We start from the raw sequence: 14,328 nt of genomic DNA, 5'->3' as shown, positions 1-14,328 counted from the left end.
ATAGTCTAACATATCATTCAGTTTCAAGATGTATTCTAAAAATCAAAGTAGGCTTGGTGTGGTTGAATTTAACTATAGTCTTAAATAGTGGAAAGGCAGAGAGGCAAGAAGATTGCCTGAGCCTAGGAACTCAACACCAGTCTAGGCAACATAGAAAGACCCCATTTCAAAAGTTAAATTTAATAATAACAGTATAATCAAAATATAAACCAGGACACTTTGAAACCATAAAAGTAAAACTAACTTTTTAATAATAGAGATAAGTTATTCACATATAACTTAGTGTTTTTATAGATAAGCAAGCACATCTTAAAAGTAAAGTGAGAACAATAAGAATTAAACAAGCCCAGGTGAAACTGAGTGCTTGCCTGCCACAGATGAGAGAACCTGAATTAATTCATCAGCACAACAATAAAGAAAAAAGAAGGAAAAGAAACAGGGAAGGTAAAGAAATATACAAAATAGTAAAATTTTCCCTTTTTATTATCTCAATTTGAAAAGTTCTTTCTTTTCATGTCAAAAAAAGGAGGATGAATTCAGATGTATGTATGTGTGTATATATACAGAAACCCTCTCTTGGAGACAGAAAAGACCCTGTTTTAGAGACAGAAACCCTGTCTCCAAAAACAAACAAACAAACAAAAAAGATTAGTCTCTAGTATGAAACTGTCTATGATTCTTTCAGTGAAATGATAACATCTTTATTTTATATAACAAATCTTTGTTGTCTTATAGAGAGAACCCATAGTCTTGTAAATGCTGTACGAGCACTGCACCACAGGCTATAACCCCACAATCATAACTTACTTGTGTAGCTCAGTAGCAATTCTATTTTGGGGGAAAAGGAATTCTTCTTTTATTGTATTGTTTCTCCAATTCTTTAAAGAATGCCCTACCACATGTTTTATTCAAAAAGGAGACATCAGCCAGGCATTGGTGGCACATGCCTTTAATCCCAGCACTCGGGAGGCAGAGGCAGGCAGATCTCTGTGAGTTTGAGGCCAGCCTGGTCTCCTGAGCAAGTGCCAGGATAGGCTCCAAAAGCTACACAGAGAAACCCTGTCTTGAAAAAAAACAAAAAAACAAAACAAAACAAAACAAAAAAACCCAAAACCAAAAAGAAAACAAAAAGGAGACATCAGAAGACATAATAATTCAGATAGGCATTAAATTTAGATTCAAGAAAGAAAATTTAGTCAAGAAGTCTAAATTATAATAACATTTTGTGGCATGAGAAATATTACCATCGTGGCAAAAGACTTAGGTCTGATTACATTTTCTTAATCAAAAATCTGCAAATGATTTTTAAATTCTATTTCATAAAAATAAAACTATTTTTAGTCAATAATGTATACCTGTTTTTCAAGTTTATTCTGGATACCTTCTAGCTCTCCATTTCTAATTGTCTCTTGCTGTAACATCTGTTGCTGCTGCTGAAGAGTATGCTGTAGAATAGCATTTTGCTCACTAGTCTCTTGAAGACTATGATTCTTTATCTTTAGTTCTTTCTGCAAACAATATACCTAGCAAAGATATATATTCCTTATTACAATGAAATGTTTCATAAAACACAACCAACGTAAAAGCTGCATTCCTTAATTATCCCACATTTCATGTAGCATAGTTGGTCATGGAGAAAGAAGGGCATGATTCATTATTCTGACTGGGTAGATAACTATAGGGTTATTCCTATAAAGAGTTATGAATACAGTAAGATGCTTATAGGGTTTGCTCTTGTTTGGCATGATTTTGAAATGTTCTTAAGCAATACATTGTTTTGGCTGGCCAGGATTCTGAAACACATTCCTTTCTGAGAAGGCCAGCATTTTTATACTTATGGGCTGATGTGGTACTTTGAATATAATTGACCCCTATAAGCTCACAGGGAGTGGTACTTTTGGGAGGTGTGGCCTTGAAGGAAATGTGTCACTGTGGGGGCGGGGCTTTGAGGTCTCTTTTGCTTGAGCTTTGATCAGTGTCACAGATCACTTCCTGTTGCCTGCAAGATATAGGAAGGACTCTTAGCTAAAGCAACATGTCTGTGTACTCTGCCATGTACCACCATGATGGTAATGGACTGAACCTCTGAAATGTAAGCCAGTCACCCTGTAGGCATCTCATCTGTGGACCTGTGATGATGGCCACACCCCTTTGGGTGTGGCTTCAGGTGGACAGAAGCGGGAGGAGAGGAGCTTGAGGCGAGGCTTTCCTTTTCGAGCATTTTCTGTTGGGTCAGTGGATCCAGCAGGGAGAGCAGGGAAAGTCTCCAGCGGTTCTTTGTATTTTTCTGTGTAATTGTTCCCCAATAAACACCCATTTATCATTTATCTTGAGACTAGTGATATAATTACATCCTTGCCTTCACCACCACAATTAAAAGTTTCCCCCTTTATAAGAGTTGTCATGGTCATGGTGTCTCTTCACAGCAATAGAAAACCTAACTCAGCTGGTCAACTAACTACTCTTACATGACCTTTTACTATGAACTCATAAACAGCTTCTGCTAGGGACAAAGACTAAACATCATCTCACATTTTACTGTTTGAGGAAGGAGACTGCTTGCTCTATGCAACCCATCCCAGAAAGGGATAGATAGAGGTAGCCCTAGACTAATCTATACTTCAGCTGAAGAACTTTTCCCTTTACAAATATAAAACCAAAATCCTACATAATAAAATCAGGTAATATTTATCATTCTACAGTGTTAATATGACAGTAATTTATAAAATAACATTGCAGCAAATCAATCCAGAATATTTAAATTCTAACACATAAAGAAATAACTATAACAATGAAACTTCACTATAAATATTTAAGGTCTTAGTATGCTGGTCTCCGAAATTCATTTAAAACGTAACTTTTGTTTGTTTGTTTGTTTGTTAGGTATTTTTGTTTGTTTTTTGTTTTTCGAGACAGGGTTTCTCTAGCCTGGAATTTACTCTGTAGACCAGGCTGGCCTAGAACTCACAGAGATCCACCTGCCTCTTCCTCCTGAGGGCTGGGGTTAAAGGTGTGCGCCATCAGGGTTCGGCTAAAGACATCTTTAAGATAGGTATGAATGTGTACACCTAAAACCCCACCCTGAGGAGGCTGAGGCAGGAGAATTATGAATTAGAAGTGGCTAGAGCTACATAGCAAGGCCATGCCTGTCAATGTGGATGGATGCTGAGGTTATGGAGATGATAGGACAACTCTTTTTTTTTTTTTAACTAGTTTATTTAAATTTTTTTTATGTGCATTGGTGTGAAGGTGTTAGATCTTCTGGAACTGGAATTTCAGACAGTTGTGAGCTGCCATGTGGGTGCTGGGAATTGAACCCAGGTCCTCTGGAAGAACAGCCAGTGCTCTTAACCACTGAGCCATCTCTCCAGCCCCCGATAGGGCAACTCTTAATGAAAGTCTTAATTTTTGTTTCATGTGTAGATGTAGAGGTAAGAGGACAACCTGGAGAAGTCAGTTCTCTCCTTCCACCATGTGGGTTCTAGGAATAGCACATACGTCATCATCGGGTTTGGGCAAGTGTCTTTTCCTGCTGAGCCATCTCTTCAGCCTTTCAAGAAAGGTCTTTAGTCTGAAAAATTTATCTCAATAAAGTTTAGTTGCTAAGCTTATTTAAAAAAAAAATAGTATCTCACTATGTGGCCATGAATGGTTTAAAACTAGGTGGCTCAGGTTTGCCTAAAACTCACAATCCTCCTGAGTCAGTCACCCAAGGACTGGATTATATGTGCACCACCATGTCCACTTTCTAAAGCTGATTCTTAACCCTTCAAGCAAAAGGAAACAAAAACAAAATTTTAAAGTTTGCCAGCACTAGGTAAAGGTAGGCAGATCTCTGTGTTCAAGGCCAGCCTGGTCTATGGAATGAATTTCAGGACAGTTAGGACTACATTGAGAAATCCTGTTTCAAAAAAACACTACCACCACCACCACCACCACCACCACCAACAACAACAACAACAAAAAAAAAGTTTTGAAGAATTTTATACTCCTATGTCTAAAACAATGCTTTAAATATTATTCATTTTACATTAAAATTACTATGTAATAATTGTAACTTACTATTCTGATTCCATAAAAAAAGTGAATTTGAATTGTAAGATATATTTTATGCTAAACTGAAATAAAGTCTGTTCTTTAAAGATATATAATTTAGAATTTGTTTTTATTTTATTTTATTTTTTTGGTTTTTCGAGACAGGGTTTCTCTGTGGCATTGGAGGCTGTCCTGGAAGTAGCTCTTGTAGACCAGGCTGGTCTTGAACTCACAGAGATCCGCCTGCCTCTGCCTCCCAAGTGCCGGGATTAAAGGTGTGCACCACCACCCGGCTAATATTTGTTTTTAATGTCACATATTTATAGGCTAAACTGGTCTATAAAGTGAGTTAGAGGACAGCCTATACTGTTAGACAAAAACTGTGACTCAAAAAACAAACAAAATTACACTTAATGTCACACACACACACACACACACACAAAGATATCTATTTAAAGCATGGATATAACTCAGTTGGCAGAGTCTGCCTTGTGTGGTGGTTTGAATGAGAATGGCCCCGGTAGGCTCATTCATATATTTGGATACTTTGTCCCCAGTGGGTGGAACTTGTTTGGGAAAGATTAGGAGGTGTGACATTGTTAGAGGAGGTGTGTCACTGAGGGTAACTTTGAAGTTGGAAAAGACTCAGCCATACCCAGTGAACTCTCTGCCTCAGGGCTGGGTCTCAAGAAGTGAGCTCTAAGCTCCTGCTACTATGCCATGCCCCATGCTGGTCAAGGACTCAGCTTGGAAAATAGAAGCCCCAAATAACTTCTTTCTTCATTAAGCAGCCTTGGTCATAGGGTCTTACCACAGTAGTAGAAAAGTAACTTGAAACCTAGCATGTCTTGGGTCCCGTCACCAGCACCACAGAAACCAGGTATGGTTGTACACACCTGTAATCTTGGCACTTGATAAGTAGAAGCAGGAAGATCATAAGTTCTAGACCATCAGTTACATAGAGAGTCTGAAATTAGCCTTGGATACCCTAGACCAATCTTGTCTTTAAAAAACCCAAACAAAAAGTATACTGAGAATACTGTCACAAAGTAAAAAAAACAAAAAAAAAACAAAAAAAAAACTTGACAATTTTGCTCAATAAAAGAATAATTTACCACTGGGCAGTGGTGGCACATGACTTTAATCCCAGCACTGGGGAGGCAGAGGCAGGTGGACCTCTGTGAGTTTGAGTCCAGCCTGGTCTACGGAGAAAGTTCCAGGACAGGTTCTAAAGCTACCAGAGAAACCCTTTCTCAAAAAACAAAAAGAAAAAAAACAAAACAAAACAAAAGAATAATTTACCTCTTCAGACTTTTTCTTCAGTTGTTTTTCAAATTTTTCCTTATTTCCTTCCAACTGATTCAAATGCAAAGCAAGTTCTTCCTTACAGATTTCTAATGCTGAATCCAGTTGTCTGACCTTGTCAAAAAAAAAAAAAAGCAAAATATAACAAAAGGCTATCTTGCTGGAAATTGTAGGGGGATTTTTATCTTGCTTTTTTACCTTCCCCTTACAATTCTGAGCTTTAATTTTGCAGGGGAAGATTCAACAAACGTTAGGAAATCCTCTAGACACTTCTCCCAAGTGCTAGGGTTACAGTCGGGGACTACTAGGCTTGGCCTGCATACTAATATTTTTAAATTAAGTTTACTATTACATATGTGAATGAACTGATATTACAATAAACGTTAACGAATTATTGAATTCTATAGGAATAACTATAATGTGATGGTTAACATTACATTTAAAGTTTAGACTTAAGAGAACAAAAAGCAAAAAATGCCTCTAACATGTAAGCCTCTTGTTGTGGGATAGTATTTTTGTACACCGTGAAAATGGTGTACAAAGGCACCTTCTGATTGCTTTAATAAAGAGTTGAACAGCCAACAGCTAGCTAACACTTGGCAGAGTGGGATTTGCCAGTGAGATACAGAGGAAGTGAGATGTATAGTAGAGAGGAGAGATAATGAGCCACGTGGCAGAATGTAGTAATTACATGGGTTAATTTAAGTCATGACAGCTAGTTGGGAACAAGCCTAAGCTAAGGTCAAACTTTCATACTTAATAAAAGTCCACAAAGAAAGCCCAGCTATACCCCAAGCAGGTTATTCCCTAACAGCCCACTTCCCTTTTCTCCCAGACATTTAAGTTAACCACTTTTTTTTTTTTTTTAATGTATGAGTGCTCTGTCTGCATGTATGCCTACAGATCCCATTATATATGGCTGTGAGCCACCATGTGGGTTCTGGGAATTGAACTCAGGACCTTTGGAAGAGGTGCAAGTGCTCTTAACCTCTAAGCCATCTCTCCAGCCCCTTTCCCAGACATTGAAGATGTTGTTAAATTGATTGGTCTTGTAAAATTTGCTGTTTTAGCAAGATAGTAGATCTTAAGACTAACTGCTATCTCTTCTTTTGTAATCAAACTTGCTTACTCTGCTCAAAAATATGACTAGACAACTGCACGACATAAATTAGACCTTGCCTACATGTAGACAAAATACATGCAATCTTGTGGCTTTTCCTTCATAAGCCTTGGGCTGATATGGCTAAGTGCTGAATCTTGAGCGCATTCTCAGGTGCAGCCCTGGCCCCACACTGGACATCAACATCTAAAATATAAAGCCTCTTGTTAACATGTACTTAGGGTCATAGTGAATCACTAAGTCACCCCAGACCCTAACAATCAACACAGATGTAACTATTAGGTTGGGGAGATGACTCATAGCAAGCATGGAGATCAGAGTTCAGATTTCCAGCACTCATGTAAAAAGCCAGGTATGGCAGCATGCACATGTATGCAATTCTAGAATCAGGGAGGCAGAGACAAGCAGATCACTGAAGCACACAGGCCAGGCGAAATAGCTGAACCGGCAAGCTCCAGGTTTGATGAAATATCCTTTATCAAAAAAATAAGATTAAGGAAGAGATCTGATTTCAACTTCTAACCTTCATACATACATATGAACTTGTACCACACACACACACACACACACACACACACACACACCCTGCCTCCCTCCCTCCCTCTCTCTCTCTCTCTCTCTTTCCTTGAAGACATAATTGTTTACATAAGCATATACAATCTCAAAACGGGTTATAAACAGAATTCTAGGCAAAAAGTAGGTATCTTTATATTCACGTTATCTATGGCACAAGATGGCAGTATATTTAGACCTATTAATGCTAATAAAAAATGAATATACAGTATTCTTCCATATGCACATGGGAAAAATTTCAAAGATTATAGAATTGAATACTAAATATACTGCTTTTTCATTCAGACAGACACACACATGCACAAATTTAATGCCTTTACCATCTTAAGTATTTATCATGCTCTGTGGCTACAGCTCTTATAGTGTGAGGTACAACAGTAAAACTAGTACGTCTTTGTTTTTGAAATTTGTTTAAATTATATTTATTTGTGTGTCAGTGGGGGAAGGTATGTGTGCATGAACCCTCCTCCTGTTTATTTTGGTAACAATAAGTTGCAATTATAGATGAAAAATAAAGTAGTTAAAAAAACCTTTGTGTGTGTGTGTGTGTGTGTGTGTGTGTGTGTGTGTGTGTGTGTGTGTGTAAGATATGTGTGTATGCATGCATGCAGTTACTCTCAGAGGCCAGACATGGGTGTGGGACCCCTGGAGCTGGAGTCACAGGCAGCTGTAGCTGCCCAGCAGCAACGAGAACTGAACTCATGTCCTGTGCATGAGTCAGTCGTACATGCTCTTAACCACTAAGCCATTTCCTCAGCCATTTCACTGATGATTATTACAGTTTTAATAACTGATTGGAAAGAAAGCCAAAGCAATGTCTGTAGTAGTAAAACAGAGGCCTGATAAAATGGCTTAGCAGGTAAAGTTTCTTGTCTCCAAACCTTATTACCTGAATCCTATTCTTGAGACCCATATGATAGAAGGAGAAAATTGACTATTGCAAGTTGGCCTCTACCTTCACACTCATGGCTTGGCATGTGTGTGAACATACATGCACAAACACACAAAAAGAATAATGTACTAGCCTTGACTGTTTCTTCAGATACATGAATTTGCAACGCTTTCAAAGCTTCATCTTTCTTCATATTTTCTTTTTCCATTTCCTGTAAACAAATTTAGGTAAGAAAAATATGTTTGTAAATAAACATTGAGAGTATATTAAATTTATGCTACAGAAAAATAAACTTAAATGTTAGCTTTTTAAACAGTACTTTTAAAAAGATGACTTTACCACTTTACTTTCCGTCAAAAGTCTATCGAGTGATTCAAGGTGATGCTGTTTACATAGTATATCTTGCTGCAAAATGGACATAGTCTTTTCTTGTTCTTTGAATTGTTGATCTCTTTGCTCTAGTTGAGTTTCAAGCTAAATATAAAAACAGGATTTTCATGTTACATTTTTAAAACACTGGGAACACTTTAAACATAAATATATTTGAAAGCATATTTGAAATAAATTTTTCATTTTAGAAATGTCCTTCAATTTCTCTTATTTAAAAAAAATTAAATCATATACCTATCTCTTTTCCCTTTCTTCCTTTGTTCTTATTGACTGGTCTATTTTTGTGGTTTTATTAAATATGTACATCCACGAACAACATGAAATAAAATTTTCTGTCTTGAAATTTTACATTTACTATAACAGTATCTTTAACTTTCAATAATTTGCCTTTTCTTTTACTCAATATAGTTTCGGCCATTTATTTGTGTTGGTATATGGGTCTAGTTCACTTACTTTAGGAAGCACTATAATCTACATGAGGAATTAAGGTTTACTTTGGTATGTTGCTTTGATTACTGCAAGAATGTATGAAGCAATAACATGCTTTATACAAGTCTTTTTATTCATATGTACAAGAGTTTCCCTAGAACAAATCACCTAAAAATGGACCTCCTGTTTGTGGGACAGGCACATTTTCATTTCAGTAGGTATTTTCTTCCAAATATGTCAAGACTTTTATCTCTCCCTTTATTATTTTTGGTTTTTAAGACTGGGTTCCACTCTATCATACTAACAACAAATGAAGATTACACTTCTTGTCAGTGTTTGCTACTAACAGTCTTCCCTCTCACTCCCTACCTTCACATTCTAATGAGAATAAAATACTATTTTATTATCTTTGTCTTGTTTTTTGAATTTAAGATACTTGCCTTCTTTGTCAAATGAGTTTGAAAGTAGTTCATCTTCTTTTAGTAGATATAATATCAATTATTTCTTCCTTATGTATTTGGAAGAATTTACCAGTAAAATCACATAGATCTGAACTTTCTTTGGGAAAGGAGAGGGGAATGTGAAACTATATTTCTTTTATTTTGTTTGAAAACCCAGATCTTATTATGTATTCATTCCTGGCTGGTCTGAAACTTGTTATATAGACCACACTGGCCTTGAGCTCATAAAGATCTGATGGGGGAAGTCCTTCTGTGTCTTATTGGTTGATAAATAAAGCACTGTTGGCCAATAGGGAAGCAAGATAGGTGGGGCTAGGAGTCGAGGAGGATTCTGGGAAATATAGTAAAGAGGACAGTCGCCATGTGATCACAGGAAGAGAGGACGCATGCGCTGTTGTCCTCAATAAGTCTTTATAAAATATATAAATTAATGGTTATGGTTGATAATTAAGACAGAGCTAGCAATAAGAAATCCTAGTCATTGGCCAGCAGCATTGTAACTAATAATAATCTCTGTGTGTTATTTGGGGGCCTTAACGTGGCAGCAGAACTCAGGCGGCTGGCATAAAGGGTTATCGTTACAAATGGTGCCCACGTGGTTTATGAACTTCCACATAAAAACTTCACAAAAACTTAAAAAGGGATTTTAGAAACAAAAACAACAGAGGCAAGCACAGTTTCTTGATAGAAGCATTTTCTTGGATGAACAATGTTACCAAGGCTTTAAGAGACAGGCCGCTGTGACTCCTTTTAAGACCAGCTTTCTCATTTACATACTGGCCAAAACTGAGGCTGTTAGTGAGCACATGAGACTCATGTGATTATAAAAGATACAGATTTACATTAAAGAAAAAACACACATAGGTTTGAGAGATAAAATAATGAGTATCCAGGTATACTGACACGTGCCTTTAATCCCCACCACTCCAGAGGCAGAGGCACGAAGATTTCCACAGAGAAACCCTGTCTCAGAAAAAAAAAGTAGAAGTAAAAGAAATACTATAATAAAAAGCCAGGTAAAGATTAAAAATACTCAGAGTCTGGATACTATATGCTATATTGTTGTCTTTAAATTGTTTGATTGCTACAGCTGCTAAAAGACATTTGATTATAAGTGCTGCTAAATTAATCCAACTTACATATTCTAAAAATGCTTTAACTTCTAAAGTTAAATATAAGGACAGGTTACTTGGGAAAAGAGTTTTTGCTTATGTTTCCACATAAAATGTAAAGCTATGGATTCCTTCCAGACTAATATGGTTTGATGAAGAAAGACCCCCTGAAACAGTGTCCCAGGTGATCCGACATCTAAAACAGCTGAGATGATACAGCCTTACAGACTACAAAAACAAGGACCTGGCCATGTTTCCGTGTTTTATCATGATCCCCATGGTATGAACATCGCCCCCAACCAGCAGGAAGCACTTTGGAATGAATGACGCCCAAATATTGTTTATAAATGTTTGTTTTCGTTTAAATGGGGTTGGTTATAAATGGTAATGATCACAGTCAATCTCTTCTTAAAGGAAAAAGGGGGAATAGAATATAGAAATGAATACTTTACATTGGTATGGATTTCCATTTATTGATAAAATTTAAGGTTAATTTTGTTATATGTAAATTTCTCCTCTTGTTTGGTATTGTGTTTATACAGATCTTTTAAAATGTAATACATAATTAAATACAGATTGTATATAGTCAGGTATAACAGTCAAAACTTACAGTTAGGATAGTTAGGTTTTCTAGACATACAGAGATGTATTTGACATGGATAGATATTCTTCAAACCTTTCAAAGACCTACAGAATATATGGTATTTAAATAGTTTAGGGTTTTTCATGGCAGTAAGACACAACTGCTCTTGGCACATCAATTATGTCCGAGAGGAAGATGGACATCGAAGAAACTCACTATGGAGTTTGCTTTCAACATGGCAAGATTAGATATTTGGGCAAAAAACTGCTCTTGCCTGGACTGCTTGTTGCTGTATAAACTGGACATGGAGGTCCCACAGGAAAGTGACTCCTGAACTTACAAAACAAGATGGAAAGTCCTAAAGGGTTCCTGTTTCATAAAGAGTCTGCCAGACATTCTGCAGGACACAGAGGAAATTGACTGACAAACTGCCAATGCAAGTGGACAGTTTAAAATTTCCTGCTTCACTGGGAAGTCTGCCCAACACACTGTGGCCTATGGGCTGAAGATAGATGCCTCAACATTACAGAGGAGCTTCAGGTGACTGTCTAGGCATCAAAATGTCTGTCAGATCTAGAATTTAAATATTACCCGTCTGTAGTCTTTGATGGAGTTGAAGACAGATAGTTATAGTTTTCTTTAGTTATTGTAAAAGATAAGCTATATATAAGACTTTAGACTTAAAGATAGGATAGAGTATTTTCTTTAAAATTTTGCTAAATGTTAATGAACTAAATACTGTAACTATAGTTCTTATTTGATAACTGTTTTTTTATACATTTTACTATGTTAATATTAAAACCCTTCTTTTTATTTAAACAGAAAAAGAGGAGATGATGGGGGAGGTCCTTCTGTGTATACATTTGTCTTATTGGTTGATAAATTAAGCACTGTTGGCCAATAGGGAAGCAAGTTAGGCAGGACTAAGAGAGAAGGAGGATTCTGGGAAATGTAGGACAGGGAGAGTCGCCATGTGATCCCAGGAAGAGAGGACAAATGCTGCAGGCATCCTTGACAAATCTTTATAAAATATATAGATTAATGGGTATGGTTGATACTTAAGACAGAGCTAGCAATAAGAAATCCTAGTTACTGGCCAGCAGCATTGTAACTAATATTAATCTCTGTATGTTAACTGGGGAACCTAAAGTGTCGGCGAAACCCAGGTGGCTGGTGGAAAGAGTTATAGTTACAGAGACCCACCTGCATTGGCCTACCAAGTACATTCTTCAGCTTTTTATGCTTTTTGTTGTTGTTGTTTTGTTTTGTTTTTTTCTGTTTAATCACTTTGTGTTTTATGGTCTATAATGATTTATTTTTATTTATTTATTTTTTGTAGTTCAGGATGATCTGGAACTCACTCTGTAGACCAGGCTGGCCTTGAACTCAGAAAGCTCCAATTGCCTCTGCCTCTGGAGTGCTGGGATTAAAGGCATCCAGTGGCTGTGGTCACCATGACCCTGCATGATATAGGTTTATTATTCCTAATTCTTTTAAACCTCTAGGTCTAAATGATTACTAGTTTATAAATTTTACTGAACATTTTAGAGATTCTCTTTATTGATGTATTCTTTAAAAAAGGAGGAGAGTATTACATTTTATTTCATTTTGTGTAGGTGTATGTTTAAATGCATGATGGTTGGAGGACAACTTTCCTTCCATTGTGTGGGTCCTGGAATTTAAACTCCAATCATCAGGCTTGGCAGTAGGCAGCTATGTCTGCTGAGCCATCTCAACTAGCAGAGTATCTAGTTAGTATGTACAGTGCCCTAGATTCCATCCCCAGAACCACAGAAAATAAAAAATACACAAATATTGGAGCCAAGTGTACTGGTGGTGCAGTCTTTAATCCCAGGACTGGGGAGGCAGAGGGAAATGAATAACTGTGAGTTTAAGGCCAGCCTGATCTACATTGTGAGTTACAGGACAGACAGATTCATAGTGAAACCGTCTCTCTCTCTCTCTCTCTCTCTCTCTCTCTCTCTCTCTCTTCTCTCTCTCTCTCACACACACACACACACACACACACACACACACACGTTCAGAACAAACAGCAGAAAATTATTTAGAAAGAGATTCTTGGGCTCAGAGGTTAGGAGAACTGGCTGCTCTTCCAAAGGTCCTGAGTTCAATTCCCAGCAGCCACATAGTGGCTCAAAACCATCTGTAGTAAGATTGGATGCTCTCTTCTGGTATGCAGGTGTACATGCAGATAAAGTACTTGCATACATAAAATAAATAAATCTTTAAAAAAAACATAAAGAGTGAGATTCTTATAGGTCGTGTAATTAATTTCTCTATGCCTTTGTTTATTTGCACTTGAAGAATTTTGGAGGGGCTGGAGAGATGGCTCAGAGGTTAAGAGCACTGACTACTCTTCCAGAGGTCCTGAGTTCAATTTTCAGCAGCCACATGGTGGCTCACAACCATCCATTATGAGATCTGGTGTCCTCTTCTGGTGTGCAGATATATGTGGAAGCAGAATGTTGTATATATAATAAATAAAATCTTAAAAAAAATAATTTTGGATTAGGATGTTTCAGGTTCTTGTCAGTACTAATGAATACATTACTTACTCGCTCAATCTGTTTTTCCATTTCGTTATGCTGTTCAAGGTGAATTTTCTTTGCTTTTTCAAAAGCAAAACAAATTTTCTCATGTTCTGTATTGATATTGGATTCAAGGCTTCTTATTTTTTCATTCTTCTCCTAGAAATAAAAATATTGGGAAGACTGTAACTAAAAGTCTGTTTTAGATTACAAAAAAAACTGCCATTTTGTTTTGTTTTGTTTTTTTGAGACAGGGTTTCTCTGTGGTTTTGGAGGCTGTCCTGGAACTTGGTCTTGTAGACCATGCTGGTCTTGAACTCACAGAGATCCACCACCACCGCCTGGCTGATTTTAAGTTTTTATAACTGTCTATATCAACGAGCCATCTTTATCTTACTATTTTTTTTGAGCCTTTATGAGTAAGACTCATAAAATACTACGTAAAACTTGGTGGGTATAACTAGTGTTGGGATTAAAGGAGTGGGACAAATCAGGAACAGAGGAGTTCCCCTGGCTCAGAGGGCTGTGGCTGGACACTATCTTCAGGGAACCTATTTTTTAAAACTAAAATACTCTGGGGTCTATAAAAAATAGGGAACAATCACACCTCAGGAAGATTAATTCAACCTGCTACAACCCCAGCTGAGAGACAGAGTTGGGATGCAGTTGTAGAAAACAGAAGAGCAGGACACTGACAAACTAAAGGGCAGGAAGCAGGAGGCCTGTTAGGCAGTGAGCTGTGCTGGGAAGGGAGCTTTGCCACTAGCAGCCAGGAACAGGATTCACCCGCTGAGAATAACTCTGAAGAATGACAGCCATGAGCCTGAGATGGGGGAATGTGGGAGTAGATAAATCTCTGGAGCTAAGTTTTTATACTCA

General features: G+C 37.2%; 1 protein-coding gene across 11 annotated transcripts in view; it reads right to left on the bottom strand.

The window, feature by feature from the left end:
• The window catches only part of Ccdc18 (coiled-coil domain containing 18), a 94,819-nt gene that overhangs the window by 42,611 nt on the left and 37,880 nt on the right, over positions 1-14,328 (bottom strand). For all 11 annotated transcript variants that reach the window (XM_027425941.2, XM_027425934.2, XM_027425939.2 and 8 more), the window contains 5 exons: positions 13,477-13,608; positions 8,265-8,399; positions 8,059-8,136; positions 5,338-5,454; positions 1,356-1,523 (listed from right to left, as the gene is read on the bottom strand). In XM_027425941.2, the coding sequence (XP_027281742.1) occupies positions 1,356-1,523; positions 5,338-5,454; positions 8,059-8,136; positions 8,265-8,399; positions 13,477-13,608 (630 nt within the window). The remainder of the gene's footprint in view (positions 1-1,355; positions 1,524-5,337; positions 5,455-8,058; positions 8,137-8,264; positions 8,400-13,476; positions 13,609-14,328) is intronic.

This window comes from Cricetulus griseus, chromosome 7 (genome assembly GCF_003668045.3).
Source record: "Cricetulus griseus strain 17A/GY chromosome 7, alternate assembly CriGri-PICRH-1.0, whole genome shotgun sequence".
Lineage (NCBI taxonomy): Eukaryota > Metazoa > Chordata > Mammalia > Rodentia > Cricetidae > Cricetulus > Cricetulus griseus.
This window is presented reverse-complemented; position numbering and strand designations above follow the sequence as displayed.